Below are 20,678 nucleotides of genomic sequence, written 5' to 3'. Positions count from 1 at the left end.
AGTTTTAGAGTTAGGTACTTGAAGCGGCTCCAAAGTCTCAAAAGCACAGCATTGCAATTTCACAATCTTGTGAAATTAAAAATTGTTTAATTTGCAAAAACTTTTTAAAACTACGTACACACACTAGATTAAAACTTGTCTGTCACGATTGATATGGACCGCCTCAGACAAGAATGCAGAGGCCCCTGACATCACCTAAAGACCTGTCATGTTTGATGTTTAGATGCGTCCAATCCACCTACAGGTGTATTGTTCATATACTCACCCCATCCATCAGAAGCCGCTCCTGCGTTCACCATCCCTCCTTCCTGCACCATGGTAACAGAAGCATAACTATTCAGGAGAAGTGCGCCCTCTACGTATATTTCCAGCGGCTGTTGGAGAGATACCCAAACAGCGCACTTCACTTACGTCAGACTGGCTCCGACTGACGGAAGTGCGAGGAACCCAGTATCAGGAGCTGCGGGAAGACTGAGGATGGTGGCGTGGGCGCGATCCATGCATATGGGGCTGGAGAAAGCCCCAGGTATGTATAAATCGTTTTGTTTAATCCAGCTCTGGTACTTTAAGGCTTGTGATGAGTCTATAGAGAACTTGGCGTGAACTGTCCAAAGCCCTGTAAGTGACAGACCTCTTGTAGGTCTGTACAAAGCTTAAAGGGAAGGTTCAGGGAGGGTGGGGAAAAAATAAAAATCAATTTCCACTTACCTGGGGCTTCCTCCAGCCCGTGGCAGGCAGGAGGTGCCCTCGCCGCCGCTCCGCAGGCTCCCGGTGGTCTCCGGTGGCCGACCCGACCTGGCCAGGCCGGCTGCCAGGTCGGGCTCTTCTGCGCTCCAAGTCCTTGTACTTCTGCGTCCCACGCCGGCGCTCTGACGTCATCGGACGTCCGCCGGGCTGTACTGCGCATGCGCAGAACTACTGCGCATGCGCAGTACAGCCCGGCGGACGTCCGATGACGTCAGAGCGCCGGCGTGGGACGCAGAAGTACAAGGACTTGGAGCGCAGAAGAGCCCGACCTGGCAGCCGGCCTGGCCAGGTCGGGTCGGCCACCGGGAGCCTGCGGAGCGGCGGCGAGGGCACCTCCTGCCTGCCACGGGCTGGAGGAAGCCCCAGGTAAGTGGAAATTGATTTTTATTTTTTCCCCACCCTCCCTGAACCTTCCCTTTAAGGTTAAAACCAAAGTGCAAACAAGTAAGATAAAACATCTCAATGGACTTTGATTGGCAATTTGTAACTTAATACAAATAGTCCAAAGTACTGAACCACTTCACCCCCAAGGGTTTTTACACTAACTGACCACAGCAATTTTCACCTGTCAGCACTCCATCCTTTCATTCAACAATAACTTTTTCAATACTTATCACAAGAAAATGATCTACACCTTGTTTTTTTTGCCACTAATTAGGCTTTTTGGGGGTGATATTTGTTTTCAGTAATTACTTTCTATGCATTTAAAGGGAAAAATAAGGAAAAAAAAATGAAAAAATACACAATTTCTCCAATTCTATCCCCTATAGTTTTAAAATAAACAATGCTACCGTACAATAAAACCCATACATTGTATCTGCCTATTTGTCCTAGTTATCACAAGATTTACATTATTTAAAGTATGGTGACAATATATTTGGAAATAAAGGTGTATTTTTTCTAGGTTGTGGTTTTCATTTTCTCATTGCACACTACCAATAATTACAAACCCTTATTAGCAAAAATAAAAGTAATACACCCTCATGACATACATATTTAAAAAGCCGAGTACATAAGGTAACTATTTATGTATTCTCTTTTCAATTCTGTCACTTTTGGGGTATTTTTTTTTACAAGTGTTTTATACAGAGTGTATGAAATTTTATTGCTTTTCACTCAGTTTGCTGCAAAAAAAAAAAAAATGTAAATGACATAGGCCTCAGATCTCAAACACCCCGAATTCTATTCTCTCGTTTGTCACAGTAAAATTATACCCTATACACACAATCAGGCCTCTTTCACAGTACGTCATTGCTTTTTGATGCGACGTTAACCACTTCAGCCTTCAGTGTTTTTCACCTTATGCATCCGAGCAATTTTCACATTTTAGTGCTCCTCCCATTCATTGGCCAATAAGTGTATCACTACTCATCACATCTAAATGATCTATATCTTGTTTTTTTCACCACCAATTAGTCTTTTTAAGGATAGTATTTGTTTTCAGTAATTATTTTATTTTCTATGCATTTTAAAGAGAAAAACCAGGTAAAAATGGAAAAAAACAATGCTATTGTACATAAAACTCACATTTTATTTGCCCATTTGTCCTGGTAATCCTAACATTTAAATTATGTTCCTAGTGCAATGTATGGGGATAATATATCATTTGGAAGGTGTATTTTTTCTGTGTTGTGTTTCTTGTATTCACATTGTACCCTAGCAATAATTACAAGTACTTATTTGCCAAAAGAACAGTAATATACCCTCAAGGCATACATATTAAAAAAGCCGAGTCCTTAGGGTAACATTTTATGTATTCTGTTTTACATTCTGTCACTGTTTTATTATTACAAGCTTTTTATTTTGGTACTGAATATATGAAAAAAGGTATTGCTTTTGATTCGGTTTGTTACTAAAAGTAATTCTCAAGACACAGGTCTCCACCCCAAAAAAACCTAAAATCTATTCTACAACTTGTCACAGTTGAAAAGGATACCCCACATATGTCATCTGATAACTATCTGGGCATCTACTATGCCATTAATGACAAAGTGTCCATGTTGCTTTGAACAGGCTAATTTTTTCCACAAAGTATTTTAGCACCATACTTTGTTTGTATAGCCACAGAAGAGTCTGGAAAGCAGAAAAAGTTTGTAAGTGATACGCAAGTGACGCAAATGCTGAGAATGTGGTATATAGGGACCTAGAAGTAGGGCATCCCCAGAGAGCCTGGTTACAGGAAGACCAAGAGGTCTTGCCCTCTCTCCCAGGGATAACCACCTAGAGCAGAGAAGGTGTGTGAGCACGAGCATCAAAAAGTGAAACAAAGAAAAGAAAACAGGTGCTGTTGGAATCAGAAGCAGGGATCTGCAGAGCAAGCCTTTTTTTTTTTGGGGGGGGGGGGGTTGTTATAATTTAAGTAGGCCTCAGTTACTTGAACTGAGTTAGTGAAAAAGGCTTGGTGTGCAGAATTGCCTTTTAAGGAGATTTTCTCTTAGAGAGAAAAGAGACAGTTCTGATTTTCAGCAGAACTGGTACTGAACATGTCCAAGGCTTTATTGGTGCCATCTAGGTCCGAGGTCAGACTCGCGGGCGATGAACAATATAAACATGAGCCACTGTTCTGTAAACATGCAGCCTAGTACAGGGCGAAATGACCGTGTAATGGAATTTGGGATTTTCCATGCCATGCGCAGTAAAGTCCATGTTGTCACTACCCCACAAGGGGTCTTAGCCAATGACAGGTGACGAGGTATGGACCGTCCCTGGTCTGATGATGTCACATTTAACTCTGTAGTGACGAGTATTAAAAGCAGGAGATATGCTACAGAGCTTCAATTACTTTCTGCCTCCGGCCTCAACCTTTACTTTACTTTATGTTGTGACATTTTGTATGCTGTATATACGTAGTATAGACAGAAGATAAAGACTGGTTACCATTCACCAGGAATGGGACCAAGAGCCTGGAACGCTAAGAAGATGTACTACAGAAGAATCTGCTTGGCTAAAGATGTAATGCACTGTATCTGTATATCTGTTGACTGAATAAACTCCTAAACTCTGAAGACGCCTGAGGGGTTCTATCTCCAATGCTGTTGCTGTGATGAGAGTCGTGTTTGCAGCTCTTACTAATGAGTTGCTGGTGCTGGAATAAAGGTGTGTTGTTGCCAATAGCAACCAACATATAGTTTCTTACAGGTACTATATGCAAGCGCGTGCGTTGTGCGGAAAAATCTGTGCACTTTAAAGGGAACACGAGACTAGCAGAGCCGGGACAAGATCCTCCAGCACCCAAGGCTGAGACACCAAAGTGCGCCCCTCCATCCCTCCCACCCCAGCCGTCACACACTGATTGCTATTACACGGTTCACATTAACGTTTGCCAACGGAACCAGCCATACGGTTCCGTGGTCCGTTCGAAAAAATGCTGCAGGACCCAATTTTCCGGACCGTTTTGCTCAGCGGAACGGACACGGAAGGTTTTGCAGCTACATAGTAACAAATAGAAAACTGACAGTTTACAGCACGCTGGCTGTAAAAACTGACAGTGTTTCCTGATCCTGATGGCCGGATCCGTGCGGCCAGCTCCGCATAAAAACGCTAATGTGAACCGAGCCAAACGAGGCGCCCAAGGGCCCCCAACCTACCCAACACCTTAATCTCTAGTTATCTGGCTTATAGTCAATGCCATGTATCCCCTTTTCTTATTTCTCTCGGCTTCTAACACAATAGGGGAATGATAGCTGAGTGAGTTGTGCGCCCCCTCCTACACTGCTCCCCGAGGCTGGAGCCTCTCTCACCTCTGCCTCGGCCCTGCACCCCCTCCTACCCTGCACCCTGAGGATGGAGCCTCTCTCGCCTCTGCCTCAGCCCGGCCCTGGACACCAGAAGCGTCTCAGGTTCCATACTTATCTGGGGCTTCCTTAAAGAGACACTGAAGCGAAATAAAAAATGATGATATTATGATTTGTATGTGTACTACAGCTAAGAAAAAAAACATTAAGATCAGATACATCAGTCTGTTTCCAGTGCAGGAAGAGTTGAGAAACTCCAGTTGTTATCTCTATGCAAAAAAAGCTATTAAGCTCTCCGACCAACTTGGTCGTGGAGAGGGCTGTTATCTGACTTTTATTATCTCAACTGTAATTAAACTGTTTACTTTTCCTCTAGCAGAGGAGAGTTTATTACTTCACAGACTGCTCTGAAAGACTCATTTTGAATGCTGAGTGTTGTGTAATCTGGACATATTATAGAGTGATGCAATGTTAGAAAAAACACTATATACCTGAAAAGAAAAATATGAGAATATTTTCTTTGCTGCTAATCTTCTAGTAATTATTTATAGTACACAACCAATTCATTATATCATATATTTTTTTTCGCTTCAGTGTCTCTTTAAACCCCCTCAAAGATTAACGCCAGTGAAAATAATGTAATAAAAAAGGGCTTCATTTTTACAATAATTAATGTATAAATTAATTCTCAATTCACTAAGCTTTATCAAACACTTTATCGAATATTTGATAATTTACCTCATGGGTAAAACCTCACAATGCAATGCCCCTGCCTGGCATCACAATTTCTGTTGATTGCCCTTCAATAACGCTTGTCCCCAGACTCGCTGCCTAGGTGTAATACTGGACTCAAGCCTATCAAACAAACGCATTGACAAACTATACTCTTGTTGCCGCCACCTAAAAATCATCTCCCGAATCCACCCTTTTCTCACACAGGACACTACCAAAGTTCTGGTGCATGACCTGATTATTTCACAACTAACCATTGCAACTCTCTGCTCTGCGGCCTCCCTGCAAACTGTTTAGCCCCGCTACAGGCCATCATGAACTCTGCTGCATGACTCATCAACCTCTCCTACCGCTTCTTCAGCCCTATCCCTCTCTGTCAGTCCCTTCACTGGCTGCCAGTTGCACAAAGGATACAATTTAAAATTCTTACCCTCACCTACAAAGCTCTCCACAACCTCCTGTTTTCCTCTCTGGTCACCTCTCACTCCCAGTTACAAACACTTCTTTCGATCTTCTCCACTCCTCTGGAACACTCTCCCTCAACACTCCACTCACCCACCCTTATTCTTTTTAGGCACAATCTGAAAACTCAATCTGAAAGTGATCGGAAATCGATCGGAAAATCGTCAAAGCTATATATAAGGTAGTGGAACTGAGGTTTTAATGTCGAAAATATTTTTCATATTTTAAATAGTTTCCTGGATTTGGACTTGTTGCTGGCAGTATATTCACGTCCTCTCTGCCACCAGTTTGGAGTGTTAGAGGAGCACAGACGTGTGTGCTAGGACATGTGCTGTTCTCATCACCCAAGGCACCATTTAGGGGACTAACCTGGGAATCCCACCTTGGTGTCCAATCCCCCCATCCCTTCCCTCTTCAGCAGAGGTCAGCAGCAGGATGTGATGTAATTAGCTCTCACCTCTAGGGGTTCCTGTGGCAACTAGATCTCTCCCGTGGCACGTACTGCAGCCAGTTTCCTGTACTTGCATGTACCAGATCTCATCTTGAGTTCATCAAGCCTGGACCCGGGTACATGCGATACAGGAGAGTGACATCAGTTCACACCAGGGGAATGCCATGATCAACGCAGGAAAGGGGAGAGGTGGTATATTTACCAGCATTGCTTTCTGCTCACTATTATCACTAGAATATTAGGGAAAACTGTGTGAACGAGGGGTCACGAACAGCTTATAAAGGAAGGAGGTAAATTACAAGGGGCAGCTAAAATGGGGAGGGGACATCTATGCTACCAGAGTAAACTTAAAAGGGTGAGAAGGGGGCTTAAGGCTACCAGGGAAAGCTATAAAGTATGGAGAAGGCATCACTAGACTATGTTTAATTCATTCAACACTGTATCCAAATCTGAATAGTTTTGGCTTGTCTTCCAATTTACATTGCCACCCATAAACGTTTACCTGACCTCATTAACACATTTGCAAATAATTGCTTAGTAAGTTAATATGTTTTAGTTATTCATTTACCCACTTACCTTCCTCTTCCCTGCTGGTGTCTGAGATTTGGTTACTACTGGCCGTGCCGTTTCAGGATCTTGTACTTCATCTTCATCCTCACTTTTCTTCTCGCAGTGCTTCGGAGGCTTTTCTTGTGCTACACCTGATGTGTCTTCTTCAGGAACTATAGTCATGTTGAAGGTTTCATCTTTAGATGGTGACAGCTTTAAGGGAGACGGTGAAGAAAAGAAGTGCTGATATTCTTGCTCCTCACAGTTTGACTGTTCTGTAAGACACTCCACCTACAGCAATACAAATAAAATACAAAAATATACACAACTGAAAATATTCACACAAAGCTTTCTGGATGGATGGGGAAGGTAGTGTAAAACTATGCTGGCATCAATGTCATGACCTGTAGATTACTATATTTATAAAGTTAACGAGCTTAAAAGTCCCCTTCCCATGATCATCTCGAGACAACCGCTACAGATTAGTGAACATTGGCATATTTATAAAGGGGCAATGAGCCAAAATTGTACCTTTATAAATTGGCAAGTAGCCACAAACTACAGTAAAGACAACTTGTGCCCAAGTCACATACTTACCTAAGGAGAAGGAAGCCTCAGGATCCTAACGAGGCTTCCCTTGCTGCCCCTTGGTCTCCAGTCACACAGAGCATGGACTTGCCAAAAATGAACAACAAGGGATTGTCTAATGGGGCTGCGCTCCTCTTAAGGCATGAGTGTGGCTGCACTGCGCTTGCTAGAGCGGCTTTGTCCTACTTTGCAGACCTAGCCATGCTTGTGCAGCTGCAGCATGGCCATGCTCTGCCAGAAGTGAAAAGTAGTCCCAATCAGCTGGAGGGTCCACGAGTAGCAAAGAGGAGCCAGAGGATAGCAGGGAAGCCTCATTAGGATCCAGAGGCTTCCCTCTCCTTAAAGAGTAACTGTCAGGCTGCAGAAGCTAATTTAAACCTCTATTCTCCTGTGTTAAACAGTTTAGAAGGAAGCCAAAAAGCCATTAGTGAAGATAAAAATCTCAGTTACCTTTGATGTGTGCTTATCAGAAAAGCTGTTAGACCTAAGAGGACGCAAGCCGCATACTATACTGCAAAGCATTCTGGGGCCCTCCCCTCGGCTGCTAATGAGACGTTACAGCAGCTTGTAATCAGTCCAGCGCGTAGCACTGATAAATCTCCGGGCAGAGTACACTGCAGGAGTCAGCTATTGTTCCTAGCCACATGGCTCATTAATATTCACTGCACACTGTGTTATTCAGTACGAGCTTTTCTGTGATCAGGAAGCAGGCAGGACATGACGACACATTTGACAGAAAAACATGGAACCTGCCATGAGCTGTCAGGAGCATCAATCTCTGCATATACTATATAAAAATTCTGTGAAGTACAAACGTGGACAGTGAAATGCATATGTAATGTACCGGTAAGTACAGCCAATCTTTAGCTACTGATATATGTGTTTATTTTCTCTGAGACCTTATACCTAACAGCTCCTCTTTAAGCAAGTATGTGATTTAATAAACCAATATTTCATCAATTTTTATGGATAAGCCTTTTTCTTGATTTTAACAAGTTTTGATTAGTTTTCTTATCCAGTGACTTTATTATTGGCTCAACTGTGTTCTATTGTAATATCTCAGTGAATATGCTCCAGTTTTTTTTTCATGATCTTTCAACAAGAGACCTTAATGTATTTTTGTGTTTTTCTACAATGTAATAGAATTACTGGTAAAAAAGTGGTCTGTGACAATGTGGAATACGTCAATCTTGTAATGCTTTGTAGCAAAAATAGATATAATAGTGATGTGAACCTGCCAACTAAACCCCCCACTTGAAAACAAACCCCCCTCCATGTTTTTAACAGGTACGCACTGAAAAATTAAGTTCCAGGAAGAACTGCATACCTCATTTCCAGCTTCATTTTCATCTTCAGACAATGAAGTATTGGATGCAGCAACAGGTGACCACCTCAGACAGTCTGGATCAACCTCGTTTACATGAATTCGAGATTTTACTTTAACCATAAAGCTAGCCAAGAACTTTTCTCGTCTTATAATAACAAACCTGTTGAGAGAACAGTAAATCATAGTCATCATATAAGCACCACCTTAAAAGCAACGTAGATTATTAAATGAATCTCCCCTCTTCTGTAACAAAAACGCCTGGAAAACCGCTCTGATCTAGCGTTTTTCAGAGCGGTTTTCCACTTTCCTATACTTTAACATTGAGGCAGAAACGCCTCAGAAATCTAAAAAATGCTGCAGCCCCCCGAGTTTGCGTTTGTGGAAAAAACGACCTGCTCTGGTGTGCACCATCCCATTCACTTTCATTAGCCAAGTGGTTTTCCCCCTGCAAGCATTTTAAAAAACGCTCCAGAACCGCTCTGCTGTGCACCTGCTCAAGGTCCACATGTGCTGCATTTTTAAGTTCCCAGTGAAGTTGCACACCTGTGACTGCAGCAATTCAAGCTGGAAGATGTAATCCGTAGACATGAGTACATGTTCCAGTGGAGATGTACTTGGATCCACAGACTACACTCTCTGCATGCATTGTGACTGGCAATTTCACCAGGAACTAAAATATGGGCAACACAGCTGTGGTGTCTCCTGGGTAAGAGGACGGATCCCATACAAAGGGCAGAAGAGCAGCACCGCGTTAAGTAATTATAATCACCCCAACCCCCTCCCCCAAAAGCACTATTATGATCCTCCCCTATGGTACCATATTTTATATATTTTCAGTTGCAGGCACTCAGTTGTGTTTAATGTGAAACTCCACTTTCACTAAAAATTGCTACAAACATATCAGTGTTCTACATGACTTTTTGGTTGTCCTGTATGGTGCGATGGGGGAAATTTAGGAAGGGAAATGAGAGCGGATAAGAAGGGGGTTCTGGGGAAGCTCTGCTTTACCTGAACATAATCCATTTTTATGTCCATAAAACTAAATCCTAATCTATAACTTCATTACAATTGAAAGGTCATACAAATCATCCCATTACACATTTATAGGTCAAGCATTTTAGAACTTCCAGCTTGCACCACACACAGAGCCTTTGCAACTTTACACAGGCATATTTCAAACTTGCAGACAGCGGTCTACTTTGGTCTTCATCTGTGCAAGGCATGGATTTGGGTCTGAATAGAAATGGTAAAAGTGCCAACACAGAGTAACCAAGTAAGGTATGGCAAGTTTTCAGTATAGAATATATTTTAGTAAACATGTATACACACCTATCAGCTAAAACATTTTTATTATTATGTTAGATATAACCTGCCTGCTGCATTACGTTACGTTTGTGCAACGGTATCTAAAAGCATTAATGCTGTTTTAAAGCAAAGGACATTCACACCAAATATGGATTTCACTTAGATTTTCCTGTAAATTCAGTATGCAGTGTAGTAATTGATAAAAAAATATACATTGGTTTATTTTTAAATACATCCCAGCATTACAATATTTTTTCATAAGGGCCTAAATCTTTTGTACATTTTCACATGCACAAGAACACTGCGAACAGCTTTTGCTGCCTGGCATCATACAGTAAAACTATAAGGTCTCCTTGTGTGGCAACTCAGTGACACTTTGAGAAATGATAAAAATTACATGTGCAGTCTAAAAACTGAAAACATACAACACTGAATGGTAATGTTACCAGAATGGTGTTGTTACCTTGACAAAGGGGACCCCACGGGTCTCCCAAAGGAATCATTGGTCTATGGAATGGAACGGTGTCTCTAGGCGTGAATAAAAGTGGACTTGGTTCATAGAGTGTGCGGATCCTCTGGTTTTTCTTGTATGTATGCTTTGATCCGGCACCTCATTGGTGGTACGCAATTCCTTCTCTACATGTAAAAACTGAAAACAGTTGCTCTCTTTTTCAACTTACCTATCGCCTCTCTTGTCTATCATATTGAGGTGCTGCAACGTGGTGGCAATGTCATGAGGGCACATTCCTGTAGCTCGGCTAAGCCCTTTCACACTGAGCTGCTTCTCATGAGTAGTGGACAGATAGTTTATGACGACACTTTTCCAGTATGCTAAATAAGATAAACGTCCCAAGTCTGACAAAGGTTTCTCTGGAGAACCCGCTTGTCCCTCACACCGTGAAAGCAAGTAACCTGCAGAACAGTTAAAAAAAATTAACACAATTAGAATAGTAAAAATGTATGGTGTATTTATATGTAGGTGATAAAAGACATAATAAATCTATGTTGAAGCAGATTTTATACAAGCGTCTGCAGCTTTGAAATCAAAAATCAGCAGCTACTGCTCATGATTGGTCCATTTTAAAGATACATACAGTACAGACCAAAAGTTTGGACACACCTCATTCAAAGAGTTTTCTTTATTTTTATGACTATGAACATTGTAGAGACACACTGAAGGAATCCAAACGGTGAATTAACATGTGGAAGTATAGTCAGTGATCTCCTGGATCCCTCTTTGCCATTACCGCCGCTCCCTGCCACGATACTGGCTTTTAATCGCCAGTTTACATTGTAGATTCACACTGAAGGCATCCAAACTATGAATTTACCCATGTGGAAGTATAGTACATAACCAAAAAGTGTGAAACAACTGAAAATATGTCATATTCTAGGTTCTTCAAATTAGCCACCTTTTGCTTTGATTACTGCTTTGCACACTTTTGGCATTCTCTTGATGAGCTTCAAGAGGTAGTCACCTGAAATGGTCTTCCAAGTCTTAAAGGAGTGCCCACAGGTGCTTAGCACTTGTTGGCCCTCTTAACTTCACTCTGCAGGTCCAGCTCACCACAAACCATCTCGATTGGGTTCAGGTCTGGTGACTGTGGAGGCCAGGTCATCTGGCGCAGCACGCCATCACTCTCCTTCCTGGTCAAATAGCCCTTACACAGCCTGGGGTGTGTTTGGGGTCATTGTCCTGTTGAAAAATAAACGATGGTCCAACTAAACGCAAACCGGATGGAATAGCATGCCGCTGCAAGATGCTGTGGTAGCCATGCTGGTTCAGTATGCCTTCAATTTTGAATAAATCCCCAACAGTGTCACCAGCAAAGCACCCCACACCATCACACCTCCTCCTCCATGCTTCACGGTGGGAACAAGGCATGTAGAGACCATCCATTCACTTTTCTGCGTCACACAAAGACATGGTGGTTGGAACCAAAAATCTAAAATTTGGACTCATCAGACCATAGTACAGATTTCCACTGGTCTAATGTCCATCCCTTGTGTTCTTTAGCCCAAACAAGTCTCTTCTGCTTGTTGCCTGTCCTTAGCAGTGGTTTCCTAGCAGATATTCTACCATGAAGACTTGATTCACACAGTCTCCTCTTAACAGTTGTTCTAGAGATGTGTCTGCTGCTAGAACTCTGTATGGCATTGACCTGGTCTCTAATCTGAGCTGCTGTTAACCTGCGATTTCTGAGGCTGGTGACTCGGATGAACTTATCCTCTGAGGTGACTCTTGGTCTTCCTTTCCTGGGGCGGTCCGCATGTGAGCCCGTTTCTTTGTTTGGTTTTTGAGACTACACTTTCAAAGTTTTCCCAATTTTTCGGACTGACTGACCTTCATTTCTTAAAGTAATGATGGCCACTCGTTTTTCTTTACTTAGCTGCTTTTCTTTTTACCACAATACAAATTCTAACAGTCTATTCAGTAGGACTATCAGCTGTGTATCCACCTGACTTCTCCACAACGCAACTGATGGTCCCAACCCCATTTATAAGGCAAGAAATCCCACTTATTAAACCTTTGGTCTGTACTGTAAATTTGCAGAAAATTTGAATAAAAATTACCCCAACTAATAATGGATTACCATTTCATTGTCCACCCCTATCTGTATGTATGAGAGAGAGAGAGAGAGAGAGAGAGAGAGAGAGAGAGAGAGAGAGAGAGAGAGAGAGAGAGAGAGAGAGAGAGAGAGAGAGTGTGTGTGTGTGTGTGTTGTACATATCTATACAACGGTAAAACTAGAAGCATTCTGAAAATGGTGTTTTTTTAACTGTACATTAAAGGACACCTGCATTGAGAAGGACACCTCAGATATCCGACATAGGAGCCCAGGGTTCAAACCTCAGCACTTCCTTTTCAGTAAGCCAGTACCTATTCAGTAACCAGTCCTTGGGCAAAACTCCCTAACACTGCTAATGCCTACTGAGCTTACCCCTAGTTGCTGCAGCCCTCAAGCGCTTTGAGTCCAAGAGGAGAAAAGCGCTATACAAATGTTGGCATTAAAGTACCTGAATGAAGAAAATTACTCTGAGGCATAAGGTTACTTGTATTTGGAACATGGGGTCACAGGAAGACAGTTTACGTTAGGTGCAGGCTACATAAGCTATATTGTCACAACTGTGCAAAGGACATTGTAAATGGTCCCGATTAGCCAACCATCTTGATGTATAGGAAATCTTATCAAATTCATTAATTCTAGGCAAACCGACCCTGTCCTGTCTAAACCAATATAATACCGACATAAGATCATTCAAACACTTACGTGGACTTTAAAGGTAAAGTTTAGATCATATCACGGAATATGTTGGCGCTTTATAAATAAATAATATCTTTACATAGCAGAGATTAATGGAAAGCCTAAGGGCTATTTCAGATGGTCAGCTGAACTGGCATTACCTGGCGACAAAAAAAGTGTCATGTAGTGACTGAGCAAAGCTTTGCTCAGATGCGACTAATGGGGCCTCTTCACCACCAGTACCGAGTGCTACCGTTATTACTGATTTATAAAGCGCCAACATATTCCGTGGCACTGTACAAAGTAAGAAATTAACATGGGTTACATAATACAGATAATGGTGTACACCAATATACAAGATACATAATTAGAGAGACAAAATACAAAAATGATACAAAATACAGAATTGGTCATGACAGTGATAAAAGTAACATGATGAATAAAATGTATAATGATTTCCAAGACACAAAAGGGGAGAGAGCCCTGCCCTTGGGAGCTTAAAATCTAAAGGGAATGGGGAGGGGACAAGAGGAGGGAACACATTCAGCTACTTGTGTAAAAGTGGTCTTATTTTACTTGTTAGCAGGCAAAACACAAGTTAGTCCGGATGCTAATCATAAAGACTGTGATAAAGCAGAGTCCAATTTCCTACCAATCAATGGATTTGTCCAGGTGTAGAAAATGAGTAACAAACTCCTACTCTTTGTAGCCAATTACTTATACAGGAAGATGGGACATTTAGCCACTAGATTAACCTTTAATATCAATGAGATACAAATCATTTCTTCTTGCCTTCAAATGAAATATAAATGTATGCAGCTTTAACTTGGTCAATAAAAATTGACAAGACATTCTGATTGGTCCAATTTCAAGCTGCATACACCAATTCACATGATGTTTGAATGCAAGGAGAAATGATTTGCATCTCATTGATTATCTCTATTACTCACATGCTTGTTTCAAGTGAGCAATTCAGAAACTACTACAGCCAAATAGATAAGCAAGATTGGCAGGCAACTGGTATGGTTTAAAAGAAAATAAATATAGCAGCCACCATTGCCTCACATCAGGTTCCCTGAGAATTACAAAACATTTTGCAATATACTGGTATAGTACATGTTTTTCGCAAGTGTCAGTCTTGCACTTTTAAAGCAACATTGTTGGGGGATGCTGCACACTACATTATCCCGAGACGTGTTAACTGAGATTTTAGGGTTACTTTTTGCAGTCCATGTAAAGCAAACGTACATATGCAAATGAATCAAAATATAAATGTATTAGAAATTCAGTTAAAGGACTTACGAGCCCAAATAGGTAAAAAAAAGAGAAGTACCTTAATCACTTTTAAATGCACGGAGGACGCCATCCGCGCCCTCCGTGCAGTTCCGCCGGGTCCCCGCAGTGTGATAGCCCCCTGTGCCGCTCCCAACCCCACGGACGGGTTGGGCTCCCCTTCCTCTCCTAAGATGGCCGCCGGAGCTGGCCGCGGCTGCGCAGTCCGCATACACGTTAGTGCGGCTGCCAGCTCTAGGGCCTCCCCCCTCGATCCACACTACTGTGCGTTGCGCCGGGGGCTCTTGGGAGGGCCCTAGAGCTGCGCAGCCGCACTAACGTGTATGCGGACTGCGCAGCCGCGCATAAAAAAAAAAAGTGCAGTCCCTAAGGTAACTATTTATGTATTTGTTTTTTTTTTACAAAAAGAAATTTGAGGGTAATTATTGGGGGAGTGTGGGAAGTAAGGGGTTAGTTTTTAATGTAAAAACTGTCTTTTGATGTCTTTTTGAATGTTAAAAAAATACATTTTAATGAAAAAAAAAAAAAGTTTGTACATGTAATTTTACCATTTGGCCAAACAATGTTCTTGCGCATAACTTCACAATGCGTAGTATTACTACGCAAACAGGAAGTTGTGTGTGAACCTGTAAGTATAGGTTTTTGTGAATAACGGCACCATCTCATTGATGGCCGCAGTCATTCACACAGGGACCTAGATCAATGAGTGAGAACGGTGTTCCCATTCATTTATACCCCCGTCTATCAATCAGCGGCAGTAATGAGCGTGGGAGTGTTCGCGGGGAGGGGGAGCGGAAGTGCGCAGCAGCAAGGGACGTAGTTCCTTGTCCCGGGGGAGGGCAACTAGGGCAATGCAGGGACTTAGATACTCTGCCCGGGGAGGAGGGTGGTTAGTGGTTAAACTTGAGCATGACTCATTGGGCCAGGCTCCGTCTGGCCCAATGAGTTATGCACGCCTCCACTGTGCTTTCTTCAGAGTTACATGCAAATTAAGTAGACTTTCATGGATCAAAATTAATTCTACCAAATCAGAGCCCACCTGGGCATGCATTTGTGAAGAGTGGAGAGCTTCACTGATTAGCAGAGTGTTTTCTTAAAGGAACATTATCAATTAAAACAATTTTTTTTAAATACTCTATATTAGGGTACACATTACCACTAGTGCTAGGGAACTTTATTCACCCAGTTCTCTCTCTCTCTCTCCCTGCTTAAAAATCATTGTGCATTCCTCACACAGCTCAGAAATATACTTCACTGTGTCACAGCATGCAGGACACATGACGAGGAGGCTTATCTCAGGAAGTAATATGTAGCTAGATGTGCTGTAACATTGCTGTATTAAAGTAACTAGCAGGGAGATGTGTATACACGATTCCTGACTGACCAGCTTGTGACTTTTCACTCCAGGCTGCATCTATTTTGTAGGCTGCTATGTGGTGCAGTGCTGAGAGGGAGAGATGCTGTTTACAAAGGCATTATCAGGATCTTGATCAGTCAGAAAAGCAAAGAAAATAAGCACACATTGCTGGAATCTTTAACCCCTTACCACCCTCTGAACAATGCTAGGTACCCACCATACAATTTTCTGGCAGGTTTACCTGCCAGATTGATTATTTCAAACATGTGCGTTCTGAATTTTGATCGATTTTTCATAAAACTGAAAGAAAATCGATTGAAAAAAAAACTACTAAAAAAAGATCGAAAAATCGATCAAAATTCAGATCAGACATGTTGGAAATAATCATTATGACAGGTAAATCTGCCAGAAAATTGTATGGTGTGTACCTAGCATAAGATTCTTTCAGCAAGGTATTTACTAAACTATACATTGAGGACTTTCTAGCAACCCACCCTGTGCATGGCCTAGCCCTCTAAAAGGCCCAACACTTTATCTAAAACTGGCAGAGGATTTTACAGCAGAGAGGCAGAGCTATGTGAGGAAGGAAATTGCTCCTAGTACTTGTGGTAATGTGTGCCCTAACATACAGCATTAAAAAAGGTTTTTTTATCGATAGTATTCCTTTAAGTAATTTTAAACCATAGTTAATAGTGTACAGCACACACCAGACAATCTGTGCACCGCTTCCTTAATCACTTGGTTTATTTTCCGTGTAAAACATCAGCAGGTATCAAGGCATTAGTCCCGTGACAACATTCTCATATACATTTGTATTGTGCCGGTCTGACCTGTGCCATGGACGGGTGCGGGAGGGTGACCAGGGAAAGAGGAGGACCGCGCGACAGCCGTTTCGCGCCGGTGTGGCGCTTGTTCACGTGCAGGTATCCTTGGGCCCAAGGATACCTGCACGTGAACAAGCGCCACACCGGCGCGAAACGGCTGTCGCGCGGTCCTCCTCTTTCCCTGGTCACCCTCCCGCACCCGTCCATGGCACAGGTCAGACCGGCACAATACAAATGTATATGAGAATGTTGTCACGGGACTAATGCCTTGATACCTGCTGATGTTTTACACGGAAAATAAACCAAGTGATTAAGGAAGCGGTGCACAGATTGTCTGGTGTGTGCTGTATATGAATTCATGTTTCAAAGTTATCTGTTTGCACGCTTCTACACGCATAATCCGAGGTGCAGCAAGGAATAGGACGGGACTTTTTACTTTATATGGTGCAGCAGACCCTATTATCTTCCCCCTACTGAGTGCCGGGCAAACCAGCATCTTTTGTGTACTGTATAGTTAATAGTGTTTTCTGTATGTTGATACACCATGTTTAATTATCCAGTTTTTTACGTTTATTAACCACTTCAGCCTTCAGTCGTTTTCACTTTTATGCATCCGAGCAATGTTCACCTCCCATTCATTAGCCTATAACTTTATCACTACTTATCACAATGAACTGATCTGTGTCTCGTTTTTTCCGCCACCAATTAGGCTTTCTTTGGGGGGTACATTTTGCTAAGAGCCACTTTACTGTAAATGCATTTTAACATTGCAGTGTTCTCCCCAGAGCCTTTTAACTGGGCGGAGCGCCCGGCTGGTGGTCAGTCCCCGCCCGGCTGCTGTGATCACTATCACTAATCCCTGTCTACGGCATATTTGCCGTCCTCCACACTCATCCAGCACAAGTGCACAGCGGCTTTTGCATTGGAGCTGGCCGCTGTCACTCTGATACAATCTCCGCCCTCCTCCTCAGCTCCTGACATTACAAGCCAGCCAGACCGCGGGAGCTTTGAAGAGGTCGGGGCACACAGAGAAAGAGCCGAGAGAACGTGGGCTTGCTGTGTTCCCTCTGAGTCACTGATCTGCCCGAGTAGTGCAGAGAACGGGCTCTTCTCCTTCTGTCTTCCCATCATGCAGGAATTTTCTCAGCACGTTCCCCAGCCTCCCCCGATCAGAGGTCACAGCACAGAGAACAGCGTGGAGCAGCGCTCATTCATGCCGGGGAGAGCAGCAGCAGGGCAGATGGTTATCTGATATCAGTAATGGCCCCCCCAGCAAAGGAATCCTTGTGACTCAGCTGCCGTCTCTCAAGACAGGTATTAGAAAACTTTACAGCTAACTACTACTGCTTCCCTTCCCCCACTGCTCTGCCTGGAGAGGTTACATACGTAGCTAGCTGTCCTGGACATCAGTCTGCAGACTTCCTGCATTAGTCTGTTTCTCACTCTCCCTCTTAGACATTTCCCTCTGTCTCTCTCACACACTTTCTCCCTCTTTTTTTTCTTTCCCCTTTCCCAGTTCTTTTCACACAAAGACAATCTATCTCCCAGAATCACACCTATTCCTCTTCCCTTCAGTTTGTATTCACCTTTTTCTACTCAACCCCCCTCTGTCCTCTATATACTGTATTTCCTGTATACAGTATGTATGTCTGCTTACCTGTACTTCATTTTGTTTAAGGGTAGAAGCCACAGCAGAAACCCCGAAGCACTTTTATGTTCCTTTGTAGTGCATGTTGTTTAGCATAGACAAACAACAAGCATGTCTACACTGGGTTTACTACTACTGTCAGCCAAAATTATTGTGAGGCTTTTTGAATGAGATAACAAAACAGTCTGTGGGGATGTGTGGTTTTGGCCCTAATTAGTCACCCTGTCCACAGCCCCTTTCTGGTATTAATCCGGCTTTGGCAGCACTTTTTGCCCATCAAAACGGCACCATTCAGTGCAAGATGCCTCTTTCTCCATTAGCATCACTTAGTGTAATCCTCTCTCCTTATCAGAAATGCCTAGCATGACTACCTCACCAGGTAACAACCAGCGTGCTCCACCTACTCTTCTCCCCAGCAAGCAGCACCCAGCATGATCCTCCCTCTCCATTCTCACCTAGTAGTAGCAGACAACATCACCCTCCTTCCCCACACATGGTGACCGTAAAGGGAACCAGAGAGGAAGGATAGGGAAAATTAGGAAAAGGTTTTATACATACCTGGGGCTTCCTCCAGCCCCATAAGCCTGGATTGCTCCCACGCCGCAATCCTCTGCTTCCTGTATCGCCGGTACCGGGCCCTGTCACTTCCGGCGGGCGCGACCAATTGTCCGCATCACAGGGGCTCCCTCCATACCCTTACGCATGCGGCTGCGCAGTTTGCAGCCGCATGCGTAGGTATATGGAGGGAGCCCCTGTGATGCAAACAATTGGCCGCGTCCTACGGCCGACTCGCGGAAATGACAAGACCCGGTACCGGCAGATCCAGGCAGCGGGGGGACGTGGCGTGGGAGCGATCCAGGCTTATGGGGCTGGAGGAAGCCCCAGGTATGTATAAAACCTTTCCCCCAACGTCTCTGGTTCCCTTTAATTTCCCACCCGGCTACTTTTTCATGCCACCCGGCTGGAAAAAAATTCTGGGGAGAACACTGCATTGGTACACATTGGCACCAATGACAAAGTTAGTGGGAGATGGAAGGTCCTCAAAAATGATTTTCAGGTACTTGGAGATAAACTTAAAGCAAGGACCTCCAAGGTGGTGTTTTCTGAAATACTGCCAGTGCCACGTGAGAGACAGAGGGAGCTTAGGGAGTTAAATAAGTGGCTGAGAAATTGGTGTAGGAAGGAAGGGTTTGGGTTCCTGGAGAACTGGGCAGACTTTGCAGTCGGCTACAGGTTCTACAGCAGGGATGGGCTGCACCTTAATGGGGAGGGTGCAGATGCATTGGGGGAGAAGATGGCTAAACGGTTGGAGGAGATTTTAAACTAGGATCTGGGGGGAGGCGGGAGGATAAAGTCTCAATACGTAGACAAGATGAGGTAAAAAGACAGTGGGAACCTAACATTATGGGGAGTAGAGAGGGGGGTGGGGACAGTGTAAACAGGGCCGGGCCGAGGCATAGGCTGGAGAGGCTCCAGCCTCAGGGCGCAGTGTAGGAGGGGGCGCAGAATTCATTCAGCTGTCATTCCTAATTGTGTTTGAAGCAGAAAGAAATAAGAAAAGGGGATACATGGCAGTGACTGCAAGCCAGATAACTAGATATTAAGGTGTTGGGGAGGTTGTGGGCCCTGTTGCGCTTCTTAGTCTAATAGCAATCAGTGTGTGACGGCTGGGGTGGGAGGGATGGAGGGGCACACTTTGGTGTCTCAGCCTTGGGTGCTGGAGGACCTTGTCCCGGCTCTGAGTGTAAAGATTAAGGAGGTTGGTAAAAATTCAAGTAGCCCATTTCATGTAAACAAAATTGGTAAATGTGGTGGTAAAAATATAAAGTGCATGGTAACCAATGCTCGGAGCCTTGCAAATAAAATAGACGAACTAGAGTTCATTCTGAATGACAAAGGGTATGACATTGTGGGAATAACCGAGACATGGATGAATGAAAGCCATGACTGGATAGCTAATTTAAAAGGATACAATGTGTTTAGGAGGGATAGAACAGGGAAAAAGGTGGAGGGGTTTGTCACTTTGTTAAGAATTCTCTTACAGCAGTCCTCAACGATGAGATGGAGGAAGATTGCCAAGATGTGGAGTCCGTTTGGGTAAATATTCATGGTGGAAATAAAAGTTGCCAATTGCTTATTGGGGTATGCTACAGGCCACCTCTTATTAATGAAGCTGCAGAACTGCGATTACTACAGCAGATTGAAAAAGCTGCAAGTAAAAATGAGGTCATAATTATGGGCGACTTCAACTTTCCAGACATTGACTGGAGTATTGTGGCTACCCATTCTGGTAAAAGCAGCAGAATTCTGGCAGCACTACAGGACAATTACTTGACTCAAATGGTAACGGAACCAACTAGGGGGGAATGCGTTACTGGATCTGATCATTTCTAATAGACCAGATAATGTATCAAAT

At 43.3% G+C, this 20,678-nt stretch overlaps 1 protein-coding gene across 7 annotated transcripts in view; it reads right to left on the bottom strand.

Moving 5' to 3' along the window:
- KAT6B (lysine acetyltransferase 6B) overlaps positions 1-20,678 on the bottom strand; it is a 220,997-nt gene that overhangs the window by 22,320 nt on the left and 177,999 nt on the right. For all 7 annotated transcript variants that reach the window (XM_068255372.1, XM_068255375.1, XM_068255371.1 and 4 more), the window contains exons 13-15: positions 10,576-10,807; positions 8,591-8,750; positions 6,703-6,966 (exon numbers count right to left, since the gene is read on the bottom strand). In XM_068255372.1, the coding sequence (XP_068111473.1) occupies positions 6,703-6,966; positions 8,591-8,750; positions 10,576-10,807 (656 nt within the window). The remainder of the gene's footprint in view (positions 1-6,702; positions 6,967-8,590; positions 8,751-10,575; positions 10,808-20,678) is intronic.

This window comes from Hyperolius riggenbachi, chromosome 10 (genome assembly GCF_040937935.1).
Source record: "Hyperolius riggenbachi isolate aHypRig1 chromosome 10, aHypRig1.pri, whole genome shotgun sequence".
In the NCBI taxonomy this organism is placed as follows: Eukaryota; Metazoa; Chordata; class Amphibia; order Anura; family Hyperoliidae; genus Hyperolius; species Hyperolius riggenbachi.
The sequence above is the reverse complement of the archived record's forward strand: the minus strand, read 5'-3'. Positions and strand labels throughout refer to the sequence as shown.